Source organism: Thamnophis elegans, chromosome 6 (genome assembly GCF_009769535.1).
Source record: "Thamnophis elegans isolate rThaEle1 chromosome 6, rThaEle1.pri, whole genome shotgun sequence".
NCBI classification, from domain to species: domain Eukaryota; kingdom Metazoa; phylum Chordata; class Lepidosauria; order Squamata; family Colubridae; genus Thamnophis; species Thamnophis elegans.
The window spans coordinates 19756659-19782127 of NC_045546.1; the positions used below are offsets into that span (position 1 = coordinate 19756659).

Below are 25469 nucleotides of genomic sequence, written 5' to 3' on the forward strand. Positions count from 1 at the left end.
TTTGTAAGATCATATTTTTGTAAGCAATTGAAACATTATTTCACAGGACATTTTTACTGTTTCGGTTGGAAACTTGCCGCCTTCAACAAAAGTGCTCATCAAGATCACCTACATCACGGAGCTCAGTTACGAAAATGGGAATCTTTGCTTTCACTTGCCAGCTGCTGTAGCTCCTTGGCAACAAGACAAAGCATTAAATGAAAACACACAGGTCGGTATGCTTTTACTAAGATGTTGCTAATTAATTTTGCTAATGAGCTTCTGGTTTAAATGAAATGCCTCATTTATTCTTCTTTTAAGACAGCTGAAGGAGACATGGTTGACTGCAGGAGTGGGTTGTTGCCGGGATTACTGCCGGTTCGGTGCGCAAAAAATTGCACATGCGCATTTGCACCTAAAAAGGTCTGCGCATGCGCAAAACATTAAAAGGGGGGGGATACATTTCTGCAATGAAAATTGTTCTGTGCATGCGCAGAACCAAAAATAAAAATGGTGCCGCCATAGGAGAACCTGTTTGGGGGTGTGACAGGCCTGGCTTGCTGCCGGTTTCAGCGACCCAGATTGCCAAGTTACTGCCAGTTTGGCCAAACTGGGCCAAACCAATAGGAACCCACCTCTGGTTGATTGCTATAAAGTGTCAAAACTATGAGCCTTACTGTGCTTAATGAAATGGTTTGCGGTTATAACCACAAGCAAATTATCTTTATAGTAGTTTACTTTGTTATGGATTTAATATGCTTAACAGGAGGAATGTGACTTTGAAGAAGCCCTAAAATGTAATTTATTGCTTTATTTAATGTAAACTTTGAAGCTTTAGGGTTGCCATATGTATTGAATATCAGCTTTTCTGGTAACTCTCTCTTGTATTGGAAAATCCAAAGTAATCAATAAAAGAAGGAAAAAGTTTTACTAAAATACCCTTGCCAAGATAAATGTTATCTTCCAGAGCATGATGTTTCATATCTTTGTCTTTTGACCAGGACTCAGTAAGGAAAATTTGCATTAGACAAACAGAAGCAAAAAGGTGAGTTAGTAAACTGCCACAGTGTTCTTATTTGCACGTTAAAACTTAGAGGTAATCCTCAAGGTTACTAGGGACCCGGGAAATATTATTTATGACCTATCCTTAAAGTTATCATTGTTGTGACACCCCTGCAGTCAATGATCACATTTCAGGTGCTTGGCAATCTCTTCACACCTATGACTGTTTGTCAAGCATTCTATGATCATGTGATTGTAATCTTCTCTGCTGGCTTCTCCAAAAAGTCAGTGGGGAAGCCAGCAGAAAAAGTTACAAGCTGCTGCCTCCTGCAAAATGATTTCCAATCTCCTCCATGTACTTGGGAGAGAGAGGACATGTGGGGACTGGAGAAAGAAAGATCTTCAGGATTCAAACTTTTATCCAGCCCAATATTGGAGTTTCCCGCCACCCCTTGGGCAGAAGAGAACTCCAGCAGTGAGCTGGAGAAAAGAAGCTCACATCCCGAAGATTCGAGCTTCTTTCTACCCTTTCTAACATTCAGAAACATCGTGAGATGTGGCACTCATCATATGATTGTTCTGAAGCAGGGGTGTCAAACTCAAAGCCCATAGGCTGGATCTGTCCTGTGGGGTGTTTAGATCTGGCCCGCAGGGCCGCCCTGGAAACAGTGAAGGACTGTCACGGATTGCCTCTGCCAGCAAAAATGGCACAGAGTTGCAGGAGGCCGTCGCAGCTGAAAACGGAGCTTGGGAGCCTGTTTTCGCTGACAGATCACTCAGGCCACCACAGGTGCCCCCGACACAAGTGACGTCAAGCTGGCCACCCCGGCCCCCTGAGGTCAAACACAACTCTGATGCAGCCTTCAGTGAAATTGAGTTTGGCACCCCTGTTTTGAAACTTGGTGAGTGGGTAACTAAATGGTAGATAGACAAACTGTTTGACTAAATGATTGAATAATGATTTTTTTCCTAAGAGAAAAAATATAAAAAACCTGCCTTTCATTGCAACCCAAAATATGTTTCTCTGAATGGGATATCTGCTTAATTATTTCTCTGAGCATCTCAGCTATTTATTAACATTCTGTATCTTTCCTAAAATCCTTTAACTTCCATTAACTTTCCTTGGTATATTATAGAAGTGATTTACCATTGTCAACTTTCATCTTTCTAGTCTAGCCGGCAGCCCATAGTGTCTCTCCAAAACATAAACAGTTACATGATGTGGCTGCTAATCTTTCATATCTGGGTCCTTTAATTGATTTTTTTAAGAAAAAAAATCTTCCTACTTATCTAAATTTGTGTTATGTCTTAGCTGCATCCTAAACTGTATGTGAATTCTGTTTATCTTATGACAGAGCGTTCAGCTTAGAAATGTCCATTGAAATGCCCTTCAAAATCAATAACATTAGTAGTTGGACACATCAGCTTAAAATAAAGGTAAGTACATTGCTTAATGCAACATTAACATATAAATAGCTTGAAAAACCATGAAACCAGACTCTGCACAATTTCATCAAAATAAATCCTTGTCTGGCACTACTGCACTGGGTTTTGTATTAGGCAGCCTTCCCAGAATAATTCCTTTTGCTTCCAAGGTTAGACTGTGAATGTTGTTGCTAAATTATTATCACCTTATCACAAGAGAAAGATATCAACAGCCTTGTGGGGCCCTCTAGGGCAGAAGCTTTCAAACTTTCTCAGGCTGCAGAACCCGTTATTAAATTTCCTAGTTGATAATCAAAAGGGTAGTTAGTTTAATCAGCTGCAGTGATTAAAAAATTGGCTGTGTTCAAGCGACTCTTTTTCTTAGTTGCTCTTATTGTCTTCTGGAACCTCATCACATTAATCAACTAGACACTGTTTGAAAAACATTGCTCTAGTGTTTGTAGAATTAAAAAAAATTAAATGAAAATCTAAAGAGAAATAATTCCTACTTCATCAAGTATGTGGGTGAAGAAGTATAAAGAGAATAGAGGACAAGATTTCAGGATTGTAAAGTCCTATTTTGTAAGATTTTGTGCTCACACACTTTTATTAGGGCCCGTAGCTAGGCAGATATGTCTGAAAAGATCAGGTTGCAATAATTTAGGTTGTCTTACTGCATTTTTTAATTTTTTCTTTCTTGCATATTCCCTTAATTTAGAAAACAGATTGCAAAGCAGTGGTTTCCACAACTGAAGGCAGTTTATTGGATGCTAGTGGCTTTTCGATGGAAATCTTGATTGGCGATGTATATTTGCCCAGAATGTGGGTAGAAAAACATCCAGATGAAGAGAGCGAGGTGATTTTTTAAAATTATTTTAAAATATATCATGATATATAACTGGACCAAACTGGACATTTTATTAAGTATGTCTTTGCTTGTAAAACTTTGTATGTATCTGCAGGGTGTGTTTGAGAAGTCAAAGAGGAGCAAAGAGGAACTTTCTTTGCTGCATGGAAAAAAATGACTCATTTTTCACATTTATGACTGTTGCAGCATCCCGATGGTTACGTGATTTATGTTTGGATGCTTAACAATTGGTTCATATTTGTGATGGTTGCAATGTCACGGAATCCTGTGAGCCTCTTTCCCCACCTTCTGACAAGCAAAGTCAATGGTTTGAAACCATGTTACTAATTTAACGACTGCTGTGATTCACTTAACAAAGGTGGCAAGAAAAGTCTTAAGACTGGACAAAACTCACTCAACAAATTTCTCACTTAGCAACATAAATTCTGGGCTCCATTGCGGTCGTCAGTTGAGGACTACCTGTACTGCTTGCTTTTTGCTGATTAGAAAAATCTAAGTCCAGCTTGGATACAGTGCCATCTGCAAGAAGCGTTTAATTCCCTCCAAGAATTCCTGAGCAGCTGGCATACAACAATAAGTGAGAGAGCGTTAGTTAGTAGCATTAAGCCACCAGCCCTCCATCTACTACCTAGTTCAATTGCATACAAGCAATCCTTGGTTATTTGACTCATACATTAAATGACCATTTGGATTTACAATAGCTTCGGAAAAGATCTTTATGGCTCGCAAAGCATTTCCAACTATCATAAAACATGTCCTTTTATATGTGTTTGTGTTTCAGGCACTTGGCAACTGGCTCATATAGTCCCTGTCCTACGGTCCCCATCTATTTGTATTCATTTCTTTCATTTATAGCCATGTTTATATTTATACCTGCTATCTTGTACATGTTTGACAAACTAATAAATATAATAAATACAATACAATTTACGACCAGTTGCAGCAACCCACGGTTAAACGATTGTGATTTGCAATACTTTCTGCTGGTTTCCAGCATTTTTTTTTGCTGGTTTCCTAGCAAAAAAAACACTCCTTTGGGAGAGTGGATTCGGATTTACCACCTCATGATTCACTTAACAACCACAGTAAAAGCAGTCAAAAACTCAAGTCTAGTCATCCGGTTCCTCAATTTGCAACCACAGTGAGGTACAATCAGTCCCAATTGTGGTTGTAAGTTGAGGACTTCCTGAATTCAGAGAGATTTTCAGGATGCTGAATTTGTGACACTCCAGAGTTCTGACAAATCACTTGTCTGTCACTGAACCATAACAAATGCCAGATTTTGTCACCTGTGATGAGTCTTCTGCCTTGTCTGGTGTCTGCTTGTCATTTATGATGGATACTTTTCAGTGGTGGGTTCTGGATTCCGGTGCAACTGGTACGGTGCAACGGAGCCCGGCGTCCACCACATGAACGCGAGCACACAAGTGCAGCGCACGCATGCGTCCTTACCTCCTGCAATGTTCCAGGTGCTCGGCGGAGCGTCACACAGGCGCCGTGCGCTCCATGCATGGAAGTGCAAGCGCCTAAGAGCTCAAATACTAGTAAGGAGCACGGACGGGCAGATAGACCCTCCCGAGCACCATACCGGAACAGTACCCGGTGTTCCCGGCAGGCACCGGTACATTCGTACCGGGACGTACCGGTTGCAGCCCACCACTGAGCTTTTGGTTGATATTTTTCCTCATTTCCTTCCTTTTAGGCCTGTATGCTTGTATTTCAACCAGAGTTTGAAATTCCATTTGATCATTTAAGCCTCCAAGGTGAAGCTGTCATCTGCCTAGATTGCTCCAATTCCATGGCCGGTTCAGCAATCCAGCAAGCCAAGCAGATTGCATTACATGCTCTAAACTCATGTCATTTGACAAGAAAAATAAGTGTACTCAAATTTGGGACAAGTAAGACTTCTTTATGGAATTAATTATGTCACCTTTTCTATTCTTTGCTTTGGTATAGGTAGTCTTCAACTTACAAAAATTCATTTAGTGACCGTTCAAAGTTACCTCAGAAAAATGACTTTTTTCATGCTTATGACAATTGCAGTATCCCCATTGTCACATGATCAAAATTTGGACGGTTGGCAACTGGCATGATCGCAGTGTCCTGGGTTCAAGTGATCACTTTTTGCAAACTTCTGACAAGCACAGTCAATGGGGAAGCCAGATTCACTTAGCAACCATTTTACTAACTTAACAACTGCAGTGATTCACTTAACCATTGGGGCAAGAAGGCCACAAAAGTCACTTAATAACTTTCTTGCTTAGCAACAGAAATGTTGGGCTCAACTGCGGTCATAAGTTGAAGACTACCCATATATTCTTTAGAGCAGGGGTCCTCAAACTTTTTAAACAGGATCAATTCACATCAGACTGTTGGGGGCTGGACCAGCTGGGTGGGTGTAACTAGATGGTCATGTGACTGGGTGGGCATGGCCAATTTAGCAGTCCATTTTGCCTTTGTTCTTGCTGTACTCCGCGAGCTGCACTGGCTACCTGTCGGTCTCCGGGTGCGCTTCAGGGTACTGATGACCACCTTTAAAGCACTCCATGGTAGTGGATCTGGATATTTGAGAGACCGCCTTCTGCCGATCACCTCCCTCCGACCGATTAGATCGCACAGGCTGGGCCTCCTCCGAATTCCATCCGCCAGTCAGTGCCGACTGGCGACTACGCGGAGGAGAGCCTTTTCTGTTGCAGCTCCGACCCTGTGGAACGAGCTCCCCGTTGAGATTCGTACCCTCACCACCATCCACACCTTCCGCACAGCCCTCAAGACCTGGCTCTCCCAGCAGGCCTGGGGATAGGTTTCCAATTTACCCGCCCGAGTGCTGGCTGACTGTTGAATGCATGTTGTGGTTTACCATTTTATTTTGTTCACTATTGTTTGTCTCTTGGTACTGCACCCCCTCCCCTTGTGATTGTAAGCCGCCCTGAGTCCCCTCAGGGAGAAGGGCGGCCTATAAATCTCAATAAAATGTGGAAAAAAAAAATGTACTTGCCCCTTCCCTACTCACCCACCGGACCTGGATCATATGGCTCTGAAAAACATCCTGAAAGGTGTTTTTAAAGCAATAGCAATAGCAGTTCGACTTATATACCGCTTCATAGGGCTTTCAGCCCTCTCTAAGCGGTTTACAGAGTCAGCATATCGCCCCCACAGTCTGGGTCCTCAGCATATTTAAAGACTTTTAAAGCACTACTTTACAAGCTGGCAGCAGAGCTGCTTTGCAAGCCAGCAGCATCCCCTTCCCTACTCACCCACCGGCCCTGGATCACGTGACTGCACTGGCCAGATCACCCCTCAGTCAGCTGGCCCTCCTCAGCACCCTTCAGCCTTACCTTCGGCAGCAGCGGTGTGATCAGAAGTGCAGCTCAGCTGGTGAAATAATTAACCAGAAGTGCAACTGGAGTGGATGCTTGCTGCAAGATAAGGTTGAAGGTCAGGGCAGGGGGCAGGACTGAATCCTACCACTCCGTGGTGTGGTGGGATACTTTGCATTGGTGGGCCGTATCCAGCCCACAGGCCGTAGTTTGAGAATCGGTGCTTTAGAGGTCTGTCCAGTGTCCATGCAGATTTTTTGAATCATCATTTGATCATCCTACAATTACCCAGGACTAAGCTCTATGTTATCAATGAAATTTATTTCTGAATTATGGAATTATGCTTTGAATTTCACATCTGTAATTATGATAACTTAATGTCTAATAAATATATATTATTTATATATTATTATATGTAACACTTTTTGCCTTTCTATAGATTTTGTAGAACTTTGTTCCAACCTTGAATATTCTCCTATGGATTCTGTAGCTTTGAAAGAATTTATCACAGTAAGTTTATTATTAGACAAGGAATACCAATTGTCTAGTATCCTAAGGCTGGGATATAGTTCCATAAAATTACAATCCTAAACTTCCAGTTATGGTCAGTTATGGGACTTGAGATTTGACGCATCTGGACGATGATGATCTTAATTTAGCTTTTATGAGAGAGTGTTGTGGCTGTTGAGGAGTTTTTAAATCTGTTTTTGTGTATTTTGTTGTTGTCTTGTTTTGTTTTCTTTGTATTCCTCCCTTTCCCTATCGGTTTGTTAGCCGCCCTGAGTCCCTTTGGGAATAGGGTGGCATACAAGTTTAATAAACTGAACTGAACTAAACTGAACTATTTTTAATTTTTAGTCAGCTACAGCTACAATGGGAGAGTCAAACTTATGGAAGGTACTGCATTATCTGAGTTTGCTTTACCCAACTAAAAGCAAGCGCAATATTATTCTTATATCTGATGGACACATTCAGTATGAAGACGTTACCCTGGAGGTGGTGAAGAAAAATACACTGCACACCCGAATATTCACATGTGGAGTGAGGTAAGTGCAAAGTCGATGAAAACTGACATCTGAACAGAATTACAAAGCATATTTGACCTGGTAAATTATAGGGCAGTGTTCCTCTGTCTCAACAGTTTTAAGATGTGTGGAATTCAGCTGCCAGAATTCTCTAGCCCGCATTCTCTAACTAGTCTGAGAATTGAAATCTATGCATTTAAAAGTTGCTGAGGTTGAGAAACATTGCTATAGGGCCCTCAGTGAAACTCTATTTCACTGAGGACCACATCAAGGTTGTGTTTGACCTCTGGGAGCCAGGGTGGGCGTGGCCAGCTCAACATCACTCATGTCAGGGGCACCTGTGGTGACCCGAGTGCTCTGCCAGCGAAAGTGGGCTCCCGAGCTCTGTGTTTGTCTGAGACGGCCTCCTGCAACCCTCTGCCAGTGAAAATGGAGTTGGGAAGGGCAGCCCTCCCGAGCTCCATTTTCACTGGCAGAAGCACCATGGACAGGTCCTTTGCTGTTTCCAGGATGGCCCCGTGGACCAGATCTAAGCATCCTATGGGCCAGGCCCCAGTCCTTGATTTTGACCCCCTTCTATAGGGCAACAATAGAGATTTTACAGATAGGCAAAAGCACCCTTTTAACATAAGACAAATAGGTGAAGTTATATTAGCCCTGTCTGGTAGTCCAGACAAAAAGCATAACCAGGAATACAATCTTCATTGTAAGGTTACATTAACAGTATCTTGCAAGACTGAAAGTATTTCTCTCCCCCCTCTCCTTTTACTCTCCAGAACAGTAGTGGGGGGTCACTTCTGAAATGCTTCCCACGTCATCATTCCTTCTGTGGCTGACAACTTTTTCACTTGCCAGTTGTCCAGTCTGTGGCTCTCTTTCCTACCTACAAGATCAGTCTCACATATCATTAATCCTTGCCATTTTTTCTGACCTTTTTGTTCCCACTCTTTGGATGCTCAACATATGCTAGTACAATTTACAGTAAATTTGATGTGTGCCCTAATGTAACCATAAAGGAGTCCCTGCGTATTTTATTCCGCTAGCTGTGACCAACTTTAGTGGGCAGGGCTCATTTCTGTTTCAAGGTCATTGAGCAAGCATTGCCCGAAGACATTTCCACAATCATGTGGCCAGTGTGACATCATGCTGCTGGGCGGAGTGTGAGGCAATACACAAAGCGCTGTAACTATGCCCAGTATATATTGCATATAGCCATGATGGCGAAGCTATGGCACGTGTGGAGCCATTTCTGAGGCACGCGAGGTGTTGCCTTGTCTGCTGCAGCGCGTGCTAGCCTGCTGATTTTTGGCCTTGATTTTTGGCAGTTTTTCACTCTCCGGAGGCTTCCCTGTCCGTTCAGGAATGGACTTCCAGTTTGCACATTGGGCTGTTTTTCACCCTCTGGAGGCTTCAGGAAAATGGGCCATTTCCGGCCTCTGGAGAGTGTTTGGGGTGGGGGGGGCAGGGGAGGCCATTTTCATCCTCCCCAGGCTCCAAGAAAGGGGGGGGTTGTCAAGCACGCATGCACAGGGGTAAGGCACGGGGGCATTAAATTATGAGGGTGGGCACGCAAGTGTGTGTGATAGCACATGCGCGTGTGCTTTTGGCACCCAAGGCAAAAAAGGTTTGCCATCACTGGCATATAACATTCATGTTTTCCTGCTCAAATTTGAGTCTCTATTCCAGACTTTTATATATTGTAAATCTTTACAAATCATCTTAGTCCTACAGCAAATCGTCACGTGCTGAGAACTTTATCCCACTATGGAGCTGGAGCTTTTGAATATTTCGATGTGAAATCAAAATATAACTGGGAGAAAAAGGCAAGTATATTTTAGTATTTTTTATAAGCAGCAATCAGCTGGGGAATGGGTTACATTACTTAATATATTTATTAGTTACTTTTCAGGGCACTTCCATAGTACAATGTTCCCTTTTCCTAGTCTCTATGGAACAATTTGAAGGCAACCTGCCATCATTTTAATGTGGGTCCTTCAAAGTCCAAGAACAGACAGGGGCATCATAAGCTAAATCTTGCTCTTCTTCCTGCCAATCAGCAGTGTCCCATCTAGAATAGTACAACTCTGGAATGCAACAATATATCAATCCTCTTCATGCAATAAGAAAAAAAGGATGAAATTAATTGCAATCCTAATTTTACATTTCTACATTGTTAAGTGTATTTGTATTATTGTTTGAAAATAATATTAGCATTTCTTATTTAAAAAAAAAACAATTGCAAAGCACCAAGATGTTATTACTCTATTGCAGTTCAGCCCAGCCTCTTTCACACAGTTGTTGTGGGTGTAAGATGACAGGAGAACCCCATATGTACTATCTAAAGCTACAAGAAAAAAGAGTACAACTAAATAAACATCTCTTGATGGGAAAACAATTGTTTTTTGTCACCAGGGTTTTTCCCACTATAGGTAGTCCTTACTTAATGATCACAGCTTGGACTCACTAAGCAACAAGGTCATTAAGTTAGACATCAGTGAGCATGACTTGTCACTTTACTGGTCTTTTCCATTGAATCTGTTTGTCAGAAGCCAATTGTGAAGTGTACAAATGGCATCCCAAAGGTGCTTTTTCAGGAGGCAACTGGACTTCAGTACCTGTCTTCAACAGTGAAGGGACACAGGGTGGAAAACATCCTATAACATCCTGCAGCCAAGAAGGCTCCACACCTATTTGCACTGCTCAGGTGACCCTGAGGACAGAGATGGACCTCCAAGTGGCCTCAACAACTCTCTAAAAGAATGCAAATGACAAGAGATCTTCAAGGAATGTAAATCTTTCCATTCCCCACCATCCAGTCAGAGCTGAAGAAGCTTCTTGGATGAGAAGCGAAATGTCTTCAAAGAAAAACCAGAAAGTCCTGTTGTCTCTTGAAAAAGCACCTTTGGGATAACCATGACCCGGATGACTGAGAATCTCCATAGACTTATACAAATGGCAAACACCAGCTAGCAGTCAGAAGGCATGATGAAAACTCCTTAATTTCATAACACATAGACAGACTTAACTGTAGCTCCAACTGGGAAACTGAGAGATGAAGCTAAATCAAAAGATGCTACAGAGTTCCTGGAAGTTTGGCACAAATCGGCTATCAACAGGTACATGGAAATAAACAACATTTACACAACATTCAAAAGATACAATAAAAAAACCTAAAAAGGAAAAAAAACAAAATCACAGCTCCTCACCAACAATCAATACTCAGATAACTAGAGATTTCACCAGGCAATCAAACAGAAAACAATAATCAAGGAACTACCAAGGAGACAAACAGACAAATATTACCCCAATTAAAATGAAATATTACCCCAATTAAGAAGAAAACCACATGCTTATTTGTACCCTATGACTATCATTAACTGCTGTACCTTATGATTCTTGACGGATGTATAGTGTCTATTTATGTACACTGAGAGCTTATGCACCAAAGACAAATTCCTTGGGTGCTCAATAGTACTTGGCCAATAAAGAATTCTATTCTATCCCCATGAACACTGATAGCAAGCTATTCTTATATTAACAAGAAGCAAACCCCACTCCCTTCTAGCACTGAAATACAATCTTATACAATAGCAGAGTTGGAAGGGACCTTGGAGATCTTCTAGTCCAACCCCCTGCTTAGGCAGGAAACCCTATATCATTTCAGACAAATGGCTATCCAACATCTTCTTAAAGACCTCCAGTGTTGGGGCATTCACAACTTCTGGAGGCAAGTGGTTCCACTGATTAATTGTAACAGTCAGGAAATGTCTCCACAGTTCTAAGTTGCTTCTCTCCTTGATTAGTTTCCACCCATTGCTTCTTCTACACTCAGGAGCTTTGAAGAATAGTTTGACTTCCTCTTCTTTGTGGCAACCCCTGAGATATTGGAACACCGCTATCATGTCTCCCCTAGTCCATCTTTCTATTAAACTAGACATGTTATATAACCAGGTAACAAAACATTGGCAACCAATCAAAAGAGCACCAAAGGGCTCTCTGGGAAAAATAATTTTAGCCCTTTCCATTTTTTACAATTCATGTTATCAAGTTCAAGACTCTAGACTAATTAATTAAAAAAAATATGGATGTGGTTAAATCACTTGATGAAATTCCCTGTAAGACAGCACTTCTTCATATTTGGTCTAGTTTGTTGTACTACTCTATGTAAAATGATTTAACCAACGGAACAAATACTAATTTTCTGTTTCCATCTCTATGCAGGTGAAAAGCCAGACAACTAGAATGTTTTCTCCACAATGCAGTTCTATTTCCATTGAATGGCAGACTTATCATGCAGATAATTATGACCTTACTTTTACCCCTTCTCAGTTATGTGCTCTATTTAACCACGAGCATCTTCTGGTCTATGGATTTATCATCAATTGCACAGAGGTAAAAAGCTGTCCAAAGAAGCTTCTCTCTTCTTTCCATTTTGAAAATTTATATATTGCCAGTATCGCTTTCATATGAATGAAAAATGCATGTAGTTTAAATAATAATTTAATTTAATCTAAATTAAATAATACATATAATTTAAAACGTGGATTTAAAAAAAAAAGAACCAATCAGAAAACCAATAAAGAATTTTCTATAGTCAGAAAAGCAATAGAATCAGGAAAAAGAAAACAGAAAAAATACAAAAGCTATGAATATCACACTTTCCAGACCTCCACTGAGTTGGAGAGGGCTATAAAGATAATCTAATCCAATCTTCTAGGATATGGAAGAAAACCAAATTTAAATCATCCTCAAGAGGTAATTGTCCAGACATATAGACTATTTCATTATTACACACATTTACCATCAGGAAGTTTTATCTTATATTTAAGAAGATCTATGCATGCAAATTATACTTATTATGATCCTGGTTTCTGTAACAACAGGAAATTGTTTATGATCAACTCCTGTATGGTATCCTTTTATACGGTACATCCAAACATTGATATTATGACTTCCCTCAGTTTTCTTTTCTCTAGACTAAAAATCCTAACTTCTGTAATGACCCACCAGCAGCTAGCAGAGCTGGCAACAGAGTCGGACAATGAGGCGGTTGGGGAGGAGAATGTGCCAGTCCTGGAGGCTGGGGAAGGCTTGGACGAGGGGTCTCCATCAGAGGGGCCTAAGGAGCTAGACAGCAGTGAGGCAGAGGAACAGCTTGAGCCTGTTTCCAGTGTGCGCAGAACTGCCAGAAGAAAAAAAGAACTCAGAAATCTGGGTAGATTTAGGAGTAAATTCACAGGTAGAAGATGATTGGCCCCTCCCATAGGAAATAAAAGCAGAGTGAAAGGGGAGTGGGCTTTTGCAGGAAACAATTCAGTCGGTCAGTTAGATTCGCTTCAGGAGTGTGAAGATCTGTCGGTGAATCTCAGAGACTCTGTGCCCAGTCTTTCCTTGCACAGCGTCTCATTTGGAAAATATTTACATGGCAGCTTTCCAAAATAGATAAGTCTGTAGTCATAAATATTCCTTTGAAAGATTATTTGCCGGGCCTTGCTGAATATGAATGAGAAGAATTCACATTTGTTTAATTAAAGGGGTTTTGTTGGACTCTGCCTTGTGCTTTTTGGGGAAGCCTAGGTCAAAACAGCTTCCTTCAGCCTATCCTTATAGAACATAGTCTCACATTTGTTTAGTGTATTTGTAGCCTTCCTCTGAAGCGGTTCTAACCCATCAATATCTTTCTCAGAATATGCCTGGAAATGTACATGGTACCCCGGCTGTTGTCTCAACTGTGCAAAACAAAGGAGAATAAAGAATTCACACATCTTAATATGTTGTGAACAAATTAGATTGCTTGCATAGTAAACCTTTTTAATATCGTAAGCCACCCAGTTACCCTATGGTAGGATGGGTGGCTAATGAATTGTACAAATAATAAATAAATAAAACCATATAATTGCAAGTAACAGAGGTTATAACATGGCTTAGCATTATCACATGCTGTTTATGTCCATGAGCTGTATTAAGCAAAACAATAGATCAAGCATAGAATTAAACTTGGAATTCCTGAAGCAATGGAAAACTATAGAAAACGTTGTATTTTTGAGTAGCATCCTCAATCTGAAAATACTCTTCCACTTGCTACCATAACATTTTAATTCATGGTGATGTCAGCCATTGATTTGAGCTTCAGAATGTATCAGGTTTAAGGCAGGGGTGAAATTTAGCAGGTTCTGACAAGTTCTGGAGAACCGGTAGTGGAAATTTTGAGTAGTTTGAAGAATCGGCAAATACCACTTCTGGCTTTTCCCAGAGTGGGGTGGGAATGGAGATTTTGCAGTATCCTTCGCCCACCAAGCCATGCTCAAAGAACCAATAGTAAAATTGAATTTCACCACTGGTTTATGGTAATTTTGAATTTACGCATTTCAGCTGCTTTCATTCTTTCTGCTCTGATCTACTCTACAGCAATATATCATTTAAAACAACAGTATATGTTAGTTAGAGTGTTTGTTTAAAAATAGATGTTAGATCAAGCTCTAATTAATGCAAAGACTGCTTTGAAATTCCATAATAACCATCGTTTTATATTTTACCTTGCCCAACAATCTCAAACCTTGGTAAATGAAACAGCCATTATTATTGTCCTACAGCAGTGATGGCGAACCTATGGCACGTGTGCCACTTGTGGCACGCGGAGCCATTTGTCAGGTCATGCGAGGCGCTGCCCTGTCAGCTGGCCAGCGTGCATGCTTGCACTGGCCAGCTGAGTTCACCTTTTTTTAAAACCATTTTTCGCCCTCCCCGGGCTCTAGAGGCTTTATAGGAGCCTGGGGAGGATGAAAAGCGCCTCCCCCCCGCCCCCGGGAGGCCTTCCGGAGGCTTCATGAGCTTCCCTGAAGCCTCTGGAGCGCAAAAAACTGGCCCTACGGGCAAACCAGAAGTTAAGGAACGGACTTCCAATTTGCTTGGAGGGTCATTTTGACTGCTCCGGAGGCTTCAGGGAAGCCTCCTGAAGGTCCCTGAAGCCTTTGGAGTGCTCAAAACGACCTTCTGAGCAAACCAGAAGGACTTCCGTGGGAGCGGGAGAGGCTGTTTTCGCCCTCCCTATAAAGCCTCTGGAGCCTGGGGAGGGCAAAAAAACATGTAAAAAATGGGGAGGGGCTGCACCTGTAGTGCGTGTATGCGCACTGGGGATGTCACACATTGCATTATGGGTGCAGCGCAGCCGTACACAACCCCCCTTGCACTCCCCCACTTATGGCACGCGAGCCAAAAAAGGTTCGCCATCGCTGTCCTAGAGTTAAAACTTTTTAAAAATTGTGTGGTGTATTCTCATAATTAAATCGCAACAAATGTTCCATTCTACCAGCAGATGTGTATTAGCATCACACTCTCTGTAAACAGGAAGAAATACCTAAAAATAATTTTAATAAATGTTGCATGGAGCTTATATTGTAAATAGAAGCAGTTGCTTTTCCGTAAAGTAATAGATAAACATGCTGTTACCATGATGCGCATGCCTCCATTCTTAATTTTAAAAAATAATAAATTCAAATGAATATTCTGCTTTTTTTTTCTATTTCAGGCCATTTTAAAGGCACAAGTAGATAATCAGGAATTGTATACACTGGTGTCTACATCTGAACTGCAGAAGACCACAGGAACTGTGAGTTAGGCATTGATTGCTCAAACCATAGACTTGCCTCAAGCTCTTGATTTATTATTTTAAAATGGAGCACTTGGGTCCCTTCTGTTGATGAATATTTTTCTAGTTACAATGCGGTCATAAAAGACATTCAAAAGGGTAAGGTCCACTGGACCTAGGCAGCACACATGAGAATAACAGAATTGGAAGAGACCTTGGAGATCTTCTAGTCCAACCCCCTGCTCAGGCAGGAAACCCTATATCAGTGATGGCAAACCTTTTTGGCACTGAGTGCCCAAATCGGAATGTGTGTGCATGCGCGAGCCGGAGCACTGGAAACTCAAAAACCAGCTGGCTGGCACTCGCATGTCTGATTTTGGCTGGTTTCGGTTGTTTTGGGCGTGTTTTCAGGCTGTTTTTCAAGCCGTTTTTTTTGGGCCGGAAAAATGAAAAACGGCCTGAAAATGCCCCCAAAAGTGGCCCAGAAAACAGCTCAAAAACAGCCCAGAAAATGGTCCGTTTTGGGACTGCTTTTGACCATTTTCCCGGGTTGGTGGATATATGCACCAGAAGAGCAGCTGGCAACTGTGCACGTGCCCATAGAGAGGGTGTGGCATGCCACCTCTGGCACGCGTGCCATAGGTTTGCAATCACAGCCCTATATCATTTGGTTGACAAATTTCTTTTTAAAAACCTCCAGTGTTGGAGCACCCGCAAATTCTGGAGGCAAGTCATTCCATGGATTAATTGTTCTAACTGTTAGGAGGAAAGCAGATGTGGGATGAACCTAGAGCAGAAGACCCATAGGAACAGGTTGGGTTAAGAGGAATACATCAGTTGAAGCTGTCTGCTATACACAGATTTAATTGTCTGGAAATATAAATAAAGAAGTTTTCTGAGATCAGATATGGCTCCAGCACTTACCTGAAGTGGTTTTTACTCCAACAGCTAGATTGTTTGCATCCAGCATAATTACTTGGAAGTGGGGACTTTTTCCTCAGTAATCCTTTTATTCTGAAAGGAACTCTCGTTCCAAGCTAAATCAAATCTTTATTATGGTGATTGATCAACATAGAAAAGGTAAAATAAATTTTAAAAGCTAAAAATATGTAAAATAGACTGTGATAAAATATTTTTAGAAACATTTTAAAAACTATATAAAGAGATTAATATATTAAGTACCATATTTTTGGGACTATAAAATGCATCAGAGTATAAGACGCACCAAGATTTTGAAGAGGTACATTTTTAAAAAAAGTTTTTGCACTCTGCAGGACTCCAAATCCTCTGCAAGCCTCGTTTTTTGTGAAAAAAGGGACAGAGAGTTTGAGAGGCCTGCAAAGGGCTCCTGGGGCTGGGGGGGGGGGGGCAAAAACCAGCCCATTTTTCACAAAAAGGGCATGCATAGGCTTTGGGAGGCTTGTTGCGTGCTCCTGGGGGCTGGGGAGGGGGGCAAAAACCATTTTTTGCTCATTTTTTCTCTCCCCAGCCCCCAGGAGCACTTTGCAGGCCTCCACTTTTGCGAAGTGGGCGGGGTTTCAGGAGGCCAAAAATGTTGTATTCAGTGTATAATACACACCCAGATTTTCACCCTCTTTTTTGGCGGGAGGGAGAAGATGAGTCTTATACTCTGAAAAATATGGTAAATATATAAAAAACCATAAGATTTTATAAAAGTATTAAACCTGACTGTTATGATCCCAGGTTCTTCCAGGAGCCGTATCTTGAGGGGGCGAGTCTACATTCTAATATTGCAAGCATACCAAAGAGCTCTTCAGCAGATTTGGGAAGTTTGGCGAATCAGAAAGATTACCTTGACGTTGATATGCTGGAGCTGTTGCCTAGGCCACAGCATCTGCATATCTGCATCAAGATCATCTTCCTTACTCTCTACAGAAAGGAAGGTACACCAAATCTGTGTTCCTCTGAGAGTGTATGGGTCCTTCAGCCAAGGACAATTTAGCACATGGACTGAGGATGAAATGAAGGTCATGCTATTGAGACATGACATTTACCATGGTTACATGCAATTGGACAATCAGTTATATGGGATCTATGAAGGCCATGATGTCTATTTTTGTCCTGCTGCAACCTTTGACTCTGAACTGGGAGCTTTGGAAGTTGTAAATGGCCAAGAAATGAGAAAAGCAATGACAGAACCAATTGCGTCAATGATGTTGCCAGTCCAGACGATGCTTTGACACAGAGCAAAAAGATGCTTTAAAAAATTTGTCAGCACAAGTGCAGCCTCATCTCTGATGACACAAGGACAATAATTCTTTACCAATACACTATTTACACTTGGAGGCAAACCGGTCAATATACATTTGACAAGGCCAAATTATTTAATTATTGCTTTAATATTACTGATCGTGATGTCTTCTTTTGTACCTGGTGCAGATACTCCACAAACTTGCAGCAAGAGCCTTTATTAGAGAATACGAACAAGGAATGTTCGATAAAAACGAAATACAACATGAGGTGCGCTCCCAAGAAAATAAAAACTGTGTAACATTGTATTTATTATCCATTTTAATTATGACTGCCACCTATAAAATTGCTATCATTCTCTTATGGAATTAAATTAAGTGTTCTCCTATAAACCTGGGGTTTTTCATGTTTTTATTTTTATTTATGGATTTTTTTGCATCACCACATACTTTTAATTGTTGTTATATTTGTGAGCCATCCAGAGGTTGGGGTTGTTTTTTTTTGGGGGGGGGGGATGGTGACTGTCTAAATTTGCTAAATAAATAAATAGAATAAGTTTGGAACAAGATATATAGTGCTGAGGCTTCTTCTCAGCGGTGGGATTCACTTACCTTCTCTACCGTTTTGCAAATATGAGCACGCGCATTCGCAGTGCTTGCGTATTACATTGGGGCGCGTGGGTGGAGCCTTCCGCAGCCGCCGCTACCGGTTCATCTGAACCGGCTGAATACTACCTCTGCTTCTTCCCCACACAATGGCTGTGACGATCTGACAGTGGCTCTGTACTGCTATGTCCCTAACACGTTATGAGATTTATGGAAGTATTTGCTAGTTAAGCTGATTAATGCCTGGTTGAGAAAATACTGGGAAGACATTTGCAGAGTTTTCTGTAGGATTGTACAGTGGAAATAATTGGCAGGAATTCCTACCTCATTCCACTTCAGAGCACCTCCTCTTCCTGACTGCAGAGGGGCATTCTTGTGCCTTGCCAGTCACTCTTGTCTTTCCTAGTCAGTCTGAGGGGGCAGATCTTCTATATAGTGGCTAATTTCTTCTCTTTGGAAACATGTTTGGCAAGAGGAAAAGAGATATTTTGGAGAATAATTCCTGAATGCCTATAAATGTAGCCCATTGGCTATGGTGGCTGGAGCTCATGAGATTTGTATCCCAAAACATCTGATAGATATCAGATTGCTTGTCCCTGCAGACTCTTTAACATTTGCCTGGAACTTTCTATTTAGATGAAAAGAGAAGAGATGAAGTCCAACATCATTGAGCTCAGCCTGAAGCATTCCATTGTGACCCAGTATACAAGCTTTGTGGCAATTGAAAAAAGGGTATGTATGGTCATCTTCAAACCACCTTTCCCCCATTGCCCCCCCCCCAAGGTAGTGCTGAATTATGAAATCTGGAAGGCATCAGAACATGCAGTCTAAATTATCTGAAATGAAAATTAAAGCTTAGGTGTAGACTGTGTTCTAGAATGGGTAGATTCATGAAAGTACAAGTGATTCACGATTAATCCTTGCTTTGTTGCACTTGATGCTTCACCAAGAACCAATAAAAATCCAGAATAGTGGTTCATGGATGGCAGCTATCCTAACCAGTACTGCCGGAAAACAATCAAAGCTTTGAGGAAGTAGCAGGATGCTAGCCATCAGAGACACATACTGAAGAAAATGATACCTCAGATTATGAATGGGGAAGTGAAGTGAAATAGAAAGATTAAAGGATGAGAGAGAATAGTATGTATCCACGATGAATGCTAAGAAGAAGAAAAGTATGCGTTCTTCTTTTGTGGGCTTGAAAATATACGACCCAGAAAAAAATGTAATAGAGTAGAATATATAATAGAATACAGTAATAACAATAAATTATAAAACCTGAGTTTAGTGGTGTTGAGTAAAGTTCCAGTAGGCCACAATCAATGCTAGGAAATATTCAGGTCTGAACTATAATGTGATGGTAAATTTTTTCTGAGCAATCTGATCAACAAATGAGAAGTTGTATTCAACTGTTTTAGCAGGAAAACATTTATCTAACTGTTTGCGTGCAAAGCAAGAGAGTAGCCATGTTTCTAAACAGACTGCTGATTACTGTATTTTTCAGAGTATAAGGCGCACCTTCATCCCTCAAAAAAAAAGGCTGAAAATCTGGGTGTGTCTTATACACTGAATAAAGCATTTTTTGCCTCCTGAAACCTTGCCTCTTCACCAAAATGGCCGTACATAGCTTTTAGGAGGCTTTCAGAGAGCTCCTAGGGTCTGGGAAGGGCCAAAATGAGCAAAAAACAGGCCATTTTTTTGCTCAATTTTGCCTCTCCCGCAGCCCCCAGGAGCACTCTATAAGCCTCCTAAAAGCTATCCATGCCCCTTTTTTGACAAAAAAATGGATCCGTTTTCGCAAAAAACGGGCCCTTTTTGGGAGGTTTGCAGAGTGCAAAAACTTTTTATTTTTAATTTGTCTCTTCAAAACCTTGGTGCGTCTTATACTCTGAAAAATATGGTAGTTGCCACCAGAGAGAGAGAATTATTTCAGAAATCATTATTTTCTTTCAGTCTAGTTGTATACTATACCACTTTTCATTCAAAGAAGAAACCCATAATGGCTATTGTTTACTACTCTTTAGTAAACAAAGTATATGAACAAATAGCTGAGAAAAGTAAGCTCTTTATACCCAATATTTAATGAAAGAATAATTCAGTTAATAAACAGTCTACAACAGTATAAAACTTATAACTTTGAGGAATAATAAAATAAAATCCAATGTTATTTTCATTTATACTTTGCACAATTTTATATATAGGTAGTTCTCAACTTATAACAGTTCATTTATGACTGTTCAAAGTTAAAATTGCACTGAAAAAAAATGACATGACCATTTTTCACACTTATGACCATTGCAGCATCCCAGTGGTTGCAGTGTCCTGGGGTCATGTGATCCCCTTTTCAGACCTTCTGGCAAGCAAAGCCAAAATCTGGGAAACCAGATTTTGTGTTACTAACTTAACAACTGCAGTGATTCACTTAACTGAGGGAAGAAAGGTCATAAAATGGGGCAAAATTCACGTAATAAATGTCTCACTTAATGACAGAAGTTTGGAGCTCAATTCTGGTCATAGGTTGATGACTTCCTGTACTCCTTCCGATAGAACCGGAATTTCTCAACCAGCGAGACATTTGAAGTCTTGAACTTCATACATGTGGATGGAGCTCAGATTAGGGGAAGGCCTATCATCTCAAACTGGCCATCCAGTTCGTGTGGGACCAGCAAAGTTAAGGAACCTGAGAGTTGTAACTTCAACAGAGATGAGTTTTGGGCAGTGGGATAGAGGAGCTGATTCTAAGAGAACTATTTTTAGCTTTTCGGATTATTTCCAAGGCACATGTATAATTAGCTGCTATTATTCTTAGCTTTGAATATTTACCAATATTGATTCCTTCCCATGTATTCTTTTGGTACTTCTTAATTAGGAGGCAGATGAAGACCAAAGTGATGATACTTTAGATCATTTCGAGCCTGTAGCTACACACAATGTTGATATTTTACCCTACATAGAATATTCAACAGAAGAATTTATGGCCAATCAAAGTGGGGTATGTATATTGTGTCCCCCCCCCCCTTTAATGTGATTTAATTTTACTTCTTTGGTAAAGATAACACCTTCCATGTATATTCAAGTTCTCAAACCTGCGGCAGTACAATTTCAACACTTGTGGAGGACAGCCTTTTAAACAAGAAAAACCAAAGATTCGTTCACATTTTTTCCTTAGAAGATACCAAGATAGGATGAACGGTTTTGATTTATTGGAGTTGAAACCAGATCCATTCAGAATAAGAGCAGAATGCTCAGGCTGTCTTCCTTTGGCTGTGTGGCAAAGGAGTGGGAACAAAATTGATTTGCATTGACCACACATACTTTTTGTGATGTATGACTGATTAATTACTATAGATGCACAGATAGGAGATGAACTTCTCCAGCAATTAATGCAGGATATTGTTTATGGTGTAAAATTTCCAGTGACCCTGATGTTGGGGAAAGCTGTATTGCTATGCTTCCATAAGGACAGATTCTAAGTAATACAATTCAGAATGATGGTACAATAACACAGTGTTCTAAACTTTCCCAGCATACTTTTTGTCTCTTGTATTAGTTCTAGAGAAATAAAGGATCATACATTTGGAAGGAGTTATTTGGGCTGAATTATACCCTTCATTATTGCAGGAATTCAAATTAAAGAATCCCTGACAAATCTTTATATAGCCCGTTTTTTCAAACATACCTGGAGAAGCAAAGTTCATCTTCCTTAATAACTGGTTCCAATGCCAAACTGTTCATAGCATTAGAAAGTTTTTTTCTAATAATCAGCCAGAAAAGGAAATTTTTCAATCTTGAAATACACGCTATATAAATTCACTTAGAACAGTCAATATCATTGGAGCAAAAGTGAAATATTTTATGCTGGGAGATATTGTTTCTCATTCTCTGTCGTCCCCTTCTTATTTTGCCCTCAATCTTTCCCAGCATTAGGCTCTTCTCCAGTGACTCTTTCCTTCTCATCAGGTGGCCAAAGCATTTGAGTTTCCTCTTCAGGATCTGGCCTTCTAAAGATCAGTCAGGGTCGATCTCCTCTAGGACTGACCGGTTCGATTGCCTTGCAGTCCAAAGGACTCGCAGAAGTCTTCTCCAGCACCATAGTTCAAAGGCCTCAATTTTTTGGCACTCAGCGTTTCTTATGGTCCAACTTTTGCTGCCATACATTGCAACTGGGAAAACCATAGCCTTGACTATACGCACTTTTGTTAGCAGAGTGTAATTTATATACATATACAAATAAATCAGAGGTCTCTAAACTTGGCAACTTTAAGACTTATGTACTTCAACTTCCAGAGTTCCCCAGGCAGCATGGCTGCTAAGGAATTCTGGCATTGAAGTCCAAAAATCTTTAATTTGCCTAATTTGGAGACCCTTGAAATAAATGATTAAAGACATTTGTTGCATTTTTGTAAAATAGAAATTGGAGTGTCTTTTAAACTTTATGACTGACATTCAGGGGAAAAAATGTTTGTGAAACAGGTAACCTGAATATTTTAAGCAACTTATTTGCTGTTCTGAACAATAATTTAGAATTTATGTTTATGAATCTAATCTAAATCTAACAAATATTTATTTAACAGTGGGAGCCTGACTTTCTATCTTTTTGTCTTGGCTCTGCACCATGTCAGGTCAGTAGTTAATCTAAAAATTGTCTGTGAATATTCTATTTTCTACCAATCTTTTGTCAAACACCAAATTGTGATCAACCATTATCTTTAGGCAAATCTATTAGGACAGTATTTTCCTATAATTTAGATTGATAGAGGAGAAGGTTATATACGTATTTCCTGGGTTTGAGACAGCTTTTGGGATTGTAAAATAGAAATTGACAAGTTGCAGTTCATTCAGAAAAGGGCTTAAATATTCAAGAGTTGGCAAATAGCTTTATTATTTTATTTATTTATTATTAAATTTATATTGCCACCTATTCACCCATGGCGACTGAAGGCGGTTTACAGAATATAAAAACCATATCTAAAACAGTAAAATGTTTTATTTGGAACATATTTGGAATTGTTCCAATTTGGAACAATTAGTACAAATGGCTGCAAAACAAGAATAAAATTATTTAAGTCAAAAAAAAATATATAAATATATATAGAACTGTGTATAAAGGTGTGTAAATATAGAAGTGAAATATTATATATATGTACAGGTATGATGACATAACAATGTTGATGTAATGACTGTAAGGTGTTATAGAATGGAAAAAAAAACCTGTTAAAAAAAATAAAACAGTAAAACTAATTTTAAAAAATCAAATAAATTAATGTAATAAAATCACTCCCTGCGATAGCCATTTAATGGGCTCCATCCTGCTTTTCACTATGATAATGAAGACAAAAACAGAAGAACAGAAAATCTAAAGTATTTTTTTTGAATTCCACAGATGCTTGACTTGTGTGCCATGACTGACAGTTGCTCTGAAGCTGCTATTGTAGACTCTGATAGTGAAGGTCAGGTCAGTGGTCAGATAAGGGGGGCAATCCCCACAATGGGCTTATCGAACATAATCAGCTTATACTTCAGTCAAAGTGCCAGTGTCTTTACAAACTTGGTTTTGATTTTCAGGAGTCGCTTGGAGCCTCGTACGAGCCACTCAGGAAAGAAATCGGTTTTGGACAACCTCACAGACCCCTTGTTTGTAAATATATTTCGTCCCCCAAAAAGAAAGGCGTTCCTAAGCATCAGCTTGCCTTTCATTCAGAAGGAGAAATATTAAAACCTTCAAAAAAAGGGAAGCGATCTGTTTTTTATAATAGAAAGATGACTGCTTCTGAAACAAAATTTAACACAACTCATTATGCAGCTCCAGAAGATGATTCATGCCAGGTAAATTGTAATACATATTTAATACAGTTATTTCTAATATGGATGTCCTTATATGCTTTGCTTATATGAGGGCTGAATGAAAGGTAATGTATCCACCTCCATAACTTTCATTTAAATAGTGATATTTTAATAAATGAAGCAGGAGAACTTGAAATGAGCTCTATTGCTACTGTATTTATTTATCCACATAATTACCACCACACATTTGTCAATGATGGACAAGCTTCTTAATGCCATCATGAACGAATCCCATACTTTATAGCCTCATCCGACTCCTGACAGTCCTTTCGAACCAGTCAAACAGTTGTCCAAAAATTCCTTCAATTTGGGGAAAAGGTATAAATTCTAATGCAGCAGAATTGGAGTGTGTGATGGATAGGATAAGACAGTGAGATCCAACTTTACAATTTGCCTTTTGAGTGGCTTGTATGGTGTGAAGACGGTCAGTGTTAGAATGCATTAACATTTCCTCCTTGTGCTTCCAAATTCTCTTTAATTATTCTTTCAAGGTTTTCAATGGATAGTGTAGCGCATTGAATTGATAGTGGTGCCAGGCTTTAGAAAATTTATGTGAATCTAGGTCTCCCAAACCTGCAAGCATGAGTTTTCCTGCTAAAGCCTGTGCTTTGATCACTGGGTTTTCAGGTAAAGTTTTCTGATGATGTTCCATGTACTGACATTTCATGATAAGCCTGTGGCTTGTTGAGTCTTACAATGTTGTGAAAGCTTCCATATAAGCTTCCATTTCAGAAACAATAACAACACAGCCTGGTGTTGCAACCACCTTCCACCAAATGAAGTGAAAGAGCAGTCACTAAAGAATACATCAGGGCTTCTAGCACATCCATCCTTCTGAGGTCTGTAAAATGAGAACCCAGATTGTTGGGGGCAATATGCTGACTCTATAAGCAGCTTAGAGAGGGCTGTAAAGCACTGTTAAGCAGTATATAAATCTAAATGCTATTGCTATTAGCACTACTATCTGGGGGCTTATAACATTGGAGGCATTACTTGTTTCCAGAGTGAGGTGTGGGAGGAGTAACCATTGGGTATTAACCCAGCCTTCTTGCCCTTGGAGTCTGAGGATAATCTTTTGAAGCCACGCCTCTGATCCTCCTCATGCTCCCCCAGATTAACCTCAGACTCCAGCCCAGAAGGAGTGTTTTTCCATATTCTCCCTCACCTGGAAAGATTTGAAGAAAGTTAGCAAATTATGCATATTCCTCTGACCGCTTGAAGATTATTCTGCAAAATTGTTCATGTTAAATATTTTTAATCCTTTTCCTTCCAAATCTGTTGTTGCTTACTTTGACTTTCTACCTTCCTATGAATTTTCAGGATATAGTTCCCAGATCATTTAGAGTACCCTTAGGTTCTGTTGACTGGCCTCGGCTCTTCAAGCTTCAAAATCAGGTACTATTGCCTTTGCATTTAATGACAAAAATAAGGTTCCCTTTTGAATAAGCATATATATGTTTACATTTGGTTCAATTTCCAAGCGCAACCTACTTTGTCAAATTGTAATGATAAAAAAGTGGGAACATGGGAAGTTATGTTTTAAAATTTAATTTGATTGTTGGTTTTTATATTTTCTCCATGTGTATGTATATGCATGCGAAG

The 25469-nt window shown here is 40.1% G+C and overlaps 1 protein-coding gene across 4 annotated transcripts in view; it reads left to right on the top strand.

Annotated features, from left to right (window-relative positions):
* Nucleotides 1–25469, top strand: part of PARP4 (poly(ADP-ribose) polymerase family member 4) — a 57507-nt gene that overhangs the window by 29226 nt on the left and 2812 nt on the right. Inside the window, exons 18-34 of one of the 4 annotated variants that reach the window (XM_032219826.1) lie at nt 47–211; nt 981–1024; nt 2337–2418; nt 3125–3262; nt 4977–5172; nt 7034–7104; nt 7453–7640; nt 9343–9442; nt 11841–12011; nt 15148–15228; nt 17608–17688; nt 18660–18755; nt 20893–21015; nt 22598–22645; nt 23407–23478; nt 23589–23849; nt 25188–25262. In XM_032219826.1, the coding sequence (XP_032075717.1) occupies nt 47–211; nt 981–1024; nt 2337–2418; nt 3125–3262; nt 4977–5172; nt 7034–7104; nt 7453–7640; nt 9343–9442; nt 11841–12011; nt 15148–15228; nt 17608–17688; nt 18660–18755; nt 20893–21015; nt 22598–22645; nt 23407–23478; nt 23589–23849; nt 25188–25262 (1992 nt within the window). Of the gene's footprint in view, nt 1–46; nt 212–980; nt 1025–2336; nt 2419–3124; nt 3263–4976; nt 5173–7033; nt 7105–7452; nt 7641–9342; nt 9443–11840; nt 12012–15147; nt 15229–17607; nt 17689–18659; nt 18756–20892; nt 21016–22597; nt 22646–23406; nt 23479–23588; nt 23850–25187; nt 25263–25469 lie in introns of those variants that run through there. The other 3 variants (XM_032219829.1, XM_032219827.1, XM_032219830.1) reach the window with 3 other exon arrangements.